General features: G+C 36.3%; 1 protein-coding gene across 1 annotated transcript; it reads left to right on the forward strand.

The window, feature by feature from the left end:
- Positions 1 to 222: 222 nt before the first annotated feature.
- Positions 223 to 2,096, forward strand: LOC121996788 (SPX domain-containing protein 1-like). The gene is made up of 2 exons (XM_042550905.1): positions 223 to 398; positions 1,750 to 2,096. The coding sequence occupies exons 1-2, from the start codon at positions 326 to 328 to the stop codon at positions 2,094 to 2,096; spliced, it is 420 nt and encodes a 139-aa protein (XP_042406839.1). The 5' UTR covers positions 223 to 325.
- Positions 2,097 to 6,468: the final 4,372 nt, after the last annotated feature.

Here is a 6,468-nt window from a genome sequence, read left to right on the forward strand (position 1 = left end):
TTTGGGCCACACAGATGAGCATAAACATCCCTTGACCTTTAGCATTTTTGAGTTAGGTAATCCTAGGTAATAAGTAGGCATGATCAGCAGATGACCCTTGGCAGTAAGCATGCTTCTACATTCCTAATGTTCTTCTCTTATGTATATATATCTTCCAATTTCTATGTATAAAGTGGATATGTTGACAACTGGTGTTGTATAATTTTCTGCAGGGAATTTTGTGCTATGGTCCGTCATATTTTTATATACACAAAAGAGGAGGTCCAGAAGATGGATTCAAGTACCTTGAACCCAAAAAATGAAGATTGTCCTGATATGAAAGAGAATGTCAAGGAAACAAAAGGCAGTCAATCTGCATCATCATCTAATTCAAAAAACTCATAGGCTTATCCTGCAATGTAAGTAGGAATCTCTTTTTGTTTAATATAAATTACCGTGATAATCATTTTATCCCATCATTTCCCAGGTTATTGAGATGTTTTATTTGAAAACTATGATAGGTTAGGTCCTTTTCCATTAATTCAACATTTGAAAGATAACTCCAACAGTTAATTCCCGAGTACTTCATACTCATATTACAGCTAGTCAAGTATTTATGCAACATGTTATCTGTCAATGAAAATTAAACTGCATCCTTTGTAAGAAAGACTGACAACTAGAAAAATAGTTCAATATCGCTACTAGTATTTCATGTTTGGAAATTGATTTAAGGGAGAAGTTTGCAGCCTGACGACATCTTTGCCATGTGCAATTCAATCTTTTTAGGATCTTGAAGCACAAACAAAATGATTGTTTGTGCTTTATCTAAGTGATTGTTTGAACAGTTTTATAGCATGCATCTTGACAATTAATATAATTTTGAAGATCACTATCAAGGAAGAATGTTCAAAGGAAAGTAAAGGCTAAGGAGAAGATCACGTAATTAACTACATGGGTAGGTTTCCGTAAGAATTCAACTTTTTCTTGATCTATTCTTATGTAGTCCATGGTACACATTAAAGATTTCACTGTAGCTTATTTTCAGTATTCTAACATGTAAATTAATACACTTCTGTGGATCCTCCAAACAATCTAAGTTGTGATGGATTGATATCCCTTTATGTTCCAAACCTTTGTTTTTGTTTTTTGGAGCTTGTAATTTTCATTGCAAACAATCCATATGGTGTATGAATTACATTCAGCCCAGTATAAACTTAGCACTTTCACTTCAGAGGCAATTTATGGGTTTTATTCTACAATCATGTTTACTAATTGATCAAATTGATTAAGAAGGGCGTTGGAGTAGCTTGGTAAATTTGTTTTGCTAGGTTATGATAAATTAGCATTCAGCAGAATAGATATTTGGATTTCTTCTTCAAATCACACAGTAATATTTCTCTTGTCATTGGTGAAACAATCAATCCACTCTCAGTATAACTTCCACAACAGAAAATTTTATGTTATTTGCCTACTACCAATGCAGTTTAACTGATTTTACATTGACTAAACAAGGTTGATTTTATTTAGGTATCAAACTCTCCCATTTGTTTTAGATATTACATGTCTTGTTTGTTAATTTCTCCAAACCATTATTTCTCAATTTGTTAATAAGGAAACTCATGTTAGCATAGTCATGATCAGAGCCTAATTATAGTTTACAATTATCTGAGTGTTATTGATTAACTGTTCTGTCCTTTCTTCTGGTTCTTTTTTTTTTAAAATTTGTGCACTCATTTAGATGGTTTATTATTCTTGTTGTGATGAATTCAGGTCTAGTGAAAATACTGAAGAAGTATGACAAGAGAACAGGAGCACTTATCAGGCAGCCCTTCATCGAAAAGGTGCTGCAGCAGCCATTCTTTACAACTGATCTCCTATACAAACTCGTGAAGGAGTGTGTGGCTATGCTAGACCACCTCTTCCCCAGCAACAACCTGTCAATTTCAGCAGAATGCGACGGACAAAATGGAGTGCCAAAGCCGGCACAATCAAGTGGGAGGGTTCCGGAGTTGGAGGAGATTAAATATATGCAGAGCTTATACATGAAGAGCACCGTAGTAGCGCTGCGGTCCTTGAAACATATTAGGAGCAAAAGTTCAACAATCAAAATAGATTAGAAAATCTCGTGTTATATTGTTCTACCTTTGTTTTAATAGTATTATCATTTTGTTGGTTGCTTATGAAATTTTGTTGGTTGCTTATGAAATTTCTTCAGAATGTTATAGATATTATTTTTGAATGTTAAAAAATTGTATATTAAATTTTATTTTGAAATTTAGTATTTTGAATGATTTATAATATTGGAAAATTGTGTATTAATTTTTTTTATTTTTTTATCGAAAAAAGACAACGGTTTTTCACCGTTGTTGTAGATAGTTTAAAATTGTTGTTGAAGACCCTGTTATTAAAGGTAGACGCTCAAAGACAACGGTGAAAAACTATTGTCTTTGAAGGAAAAGACAACTATTTTTCACCGTTGTAAAACTGTTGTCTTTGCCTTCAAAGACAACGGTTAAAAACTGTTGTCTTTGGGCACCCCTTTTAACAACACAGCCTTTAACAACAGTCCGAAAGAGGCTACGACAACTGTGAAAAACTGTTGTTGTTAGGCTTTTTTCTTGTAGTGATTGGGAGCTACCAATCGATCGGTCGATCGATTGGGGAGGAGAAGCTCTCGCGCGTACGCGAGAGCACAAAATATTTCTGAATCGATTGACCGATCGATTCAGATAGTCCCAATTAATCGGTCGATCAATTGGGAAGTGACCGTTGGGTAGGAAACGAGTGATGGATGACTAGGATGAAGCGGTGCTGACGTGGCAATCAATTGGGGATGGATTGAATCGATTGGGAGCACTGTTTAAAGCCTTGGCGGAGCATTTTCTCCGCAGAACTTTGCGTTCTTCTTCCTGCTATTTTTGGTGATTCTTCACTCGACTTCTCCAAATTTTCATAGCCAGTTCTTGAAGGCTCTTGGTTTGCATCCCAAGGTTCAAGAGGCTACTACAAGCAGCAAGTAAGCAAGAAGAAGAGTGTATTTCAGTTGTATTCTTGTATTTTTCTTCTTGTAGTGTTGTTGTGCTGTAGTGTGAGTTTGTACGAGGCTTCTCCACCTCCGGCTGCGACCGAGAAGGAGGGTTTTCATAGTGGAGGGTGCGTGAGTGTGTGAATCCTTGGACTAGTCACCTCTTCTTGAGGTAGATACCAAGTAAATCTACTTGTTAGTGTTGTGTGAACGTTTAAGTGTTTTTATCTTCGAGTTTTCCGCTACACATTATCAAGACGAAGCAGATGACGCAAGGAGCGTGACGAAACGCTATTCCCCCCCCCCCCCCCCTCTCTAGCGGGCACAAAGGTCCCAACAATTGGTATTAGAGTGAGGTCGCTCTTTTGAGGACTAACCGCCAAGAGAGCAAGAAGCTAGAGGAAGAAGATGGACTTGGGAGGTCCACTTGGATGGGACATCCGGATTCCACCGCCATACGACAAAGAAGAATTCAGTTTTTGGAGGAATCGATTGGAGACTTGGTTCCAAATGGATTGGAACCAATGGGTTATCTTGGAGGACCCATTTAAAGCTCCAATGGATAAAAAAGGTAAGCGCCTCCGACCTCGACATTGGACCAAGGAACAAAAGGAGCTAGCAGAGGCGGATAAGGAGGTAACAAAAATATTGCTTAATTTATTACCTTCTAATATAATTTTGAGTGTAGGTGAATGCACGAGTGCAAATGATCTTTGGAAAAAGATCATTGCCTATCATGATAACCCCACTCAATTTCAAGGAGTGGAGGAGCCCAAGGAGAAGGACTCATTGGTCCAAGAAGAGAAGGACCAATCCGATGTTGACATAAGGTCAACATTCGAGGAGAAGAAGGAAGAGGAGGAGAAGGAAGAAGATGAGAGATCTTCTACATCTTCAAGAAAGGAAGAGGTGGAAGCATCCACATCCTCAAAAGTTGAAGAGGTGGAAGCACCCACACTCTCAAAAGGAGAAGAAGAAGAAGATGATGCAACCTCCACCATTCAAGCTACATCAAATGGAGAATCAAGCATCATCCCTACAAGCAAAGGTATAGAAAATTCATTTGTAAATAACAAAAATCATATCATTTGCTTTGAGTGTAGGGAGTATGGGCACTACAAGAGCAAATGGCCCAAATTGGCTAAGAAGAAGGGCCAAGTAGCAACAAAGGCCAAAGAAAAGCTCAAGGAGACCAACCCCACAATAAAGAGAAGCAAGGAGCACATTGTGTGCTTCTCTTGCAATCAGAGAGGACATTACCGAAGTCAATGTCCTAAAGGGAAGAAGCCAACCAAGGTAACTAGAGGAAGCACAAATCTAAGGGGAGCTTATAAAAGCAAACCCAAGGTAAATTTTATTAATGCAAATTCTCTTAGAAATGATAAAAAAAAAACATGTTAGTTCAAATTTAAATCATTATAATGCTATTTATCATGAAAATAGAATGCATGATAAATCTAAGGACAAATATATACCTCCTCGTGCTAGATCTACCATACCTAAGGTTAGGAAGGTAGATAACTACTTAGGCAACAATTCCAAGGACTTTAGATATAAGCCTAAGGCTAGCAATGCTCATAGGAATCAATAAAAATCCAAATCTATGGATTTAATGAAGGAGAACCAAGTCTTGAGGTCAAGACTTGATAACTTAGAAAGAACCCTAGCTAAAATGGAAAACATGCTTAGGGGTCAAAATGAGCAAAACCTAGGAAAAGCTAGACAAGAGTCATCCAATGGCTATAGAGGTTTGGGATACAAACCTAAAGTCAAGAAGGATGTGACTTCCTATCATAGGGTTTCATATATCTATGAAACCAAACCTAGGTCTAGAGGTCAAGCCAAAAATACTAGGGAAGTCATCCCTAAGAGTACTTTTGTCAAGACCAAGGTGACTAAGGCTCCAAAAGGACCAAAAAAAGTCACAAAGAAGGTTACACGGGAAGTTATCCCTAGGAGTGACCTAGTAGAAGTGACCAAGGCTTCTAAGAAGCCTAGAAAGGTCCTTAGGAAGGTATCTAGGGAAGTTATCCCTAGTGAGTACCTAGAGCATCCAAGGAGCACCAATAGGTTTTGGGTTCCTAGGAGCATATTCTCTACACCCTAGATGGGTTTAGAGAGTGTCAACTCCAATAGGAAGGGTAGTTAACCCAACCTTGTTAAAGTTGACACTTGAGAGCATTTTCAAGGTTACTGTTAACCTTTGAAAATGAAAAGGATTGTAGGGTTACTCTTTGAAAGAGTAATATATGTGCTAAAATTTGAAGAGTTGAACTTAATCTAACTTGGCACACTTAAGAAAAGTATAAGAAAAATCAAGTTAGAATTTTGATACTTTCTTAAGAAATTAAGAGAAAACTCATGCTTTAATCAAATGTAATTAAAGCCTTTAAGAGCAAAAATGTGTCAAAATTGAGGAGTTAAATCTAATTTAAGTTGACACATTTAGAAAATGATAAGAAATGCCAAGTTAGAGTTTTGGCATTTTCTTAGAAGGCTAAAGGCGAATCTAAGCCTTAATTTGATTTCATTTACTCTTTGAAAGAGTAAAATGTGACATACTTTGAGGAATCATATCTAATGTAAGTTAGCACACTTGGAAACAGGATAAGGAATTGTCTAGTTGAGATATTGTATGTTCTTAAGGGATTAAGGGCAAATTTAATTCTCAATCTAAACATTTAATCCTTAAAAGGAGTAATATGTGCCAAACAAATACTTGAGTATTGAAGTTTTAATTTCAATTGGCACAAATAGAATAAAGGCAAAAGAAATGCCAAGTTAGTTTTGGCATTCTCTTAAGGAAGGGATAGGCAATCTAGGATTAAGTTTAAGGCTTAGCTAAGATTTAAGGATACTTAGATAGATTATCTAGGTATATTTTATTTATGCTAAAATGCCATGATTGCTTGCTCTTCATATGTCATGACATCATGTGTTGTATTCATGTTTATTATGAAAAATATAAAAATACCATGTCATGTCATACATACATCATGTAGTTATAGCATGTTTTTCTTTTGAAAAATATTTATTTTGACGTATGCCATGTAACATCATGCATTAAGTTAATTTCCTTGTGATTAAGGACAAAGGCATTTATTATGAATGGTGAATATCCCAACAAGTGGGATTCTACTAAAATGACATCCTAGGTGGATGATCATAAGTCTCATAATGCCTAGATAGATATGCATAATCCCTTAGTTTAGGACAAAACCAAATTTACATCTAATAAAGAATCATAAGGTGACTTGTATGTGTTTTAGGACACATTAGATACAAGTGAGATGTTAGGATGGTAAACAAAACTCAAGATGTTGATTAAGTGCATCTTGTTGAGTTTTAGGTTCATCAAAACACATAGTTATGTGTTTTCCAATCATTGGGAAAGCTAATGTACAAGTTATGTGCATTGAGCCCAATGAACATGGTTGGATATTAGTTCTGAAAATGATTTTAAA

This window comes from Zingiber officinale, chromosome 1A (genome assembly GCF_018446385.1).
Source record: "Zingiber officinale cultivar Zhangliang chromosome 1A, Zo_v1.1, whole genome shotgun sequence".
Classification (NCBI taxonomy): Eukaryota; Viridiplantae; Streptophyta; class Magnoliopsida; order Zingiberales; family Zingiberaceae; genus Zingiber; species Zingiber officinale.

Bases quoted from the DNA above. Each gene is read 5' to 3' on its own strand.
- LOC121996788 (XM_042550905.1), top strand. From the start codon at position 326: ATGTCAAGGAAACAAAAGGCAGTCAATCTGCATCATCATCTAATTCAA. The intron at 399-1,749 runs GTAAGTAGGAAT...TGATGAATTCAG, and splicing joins TCATAGGCTTATCCTGCAAT to GTCTAGTGAAAATACTGAAG.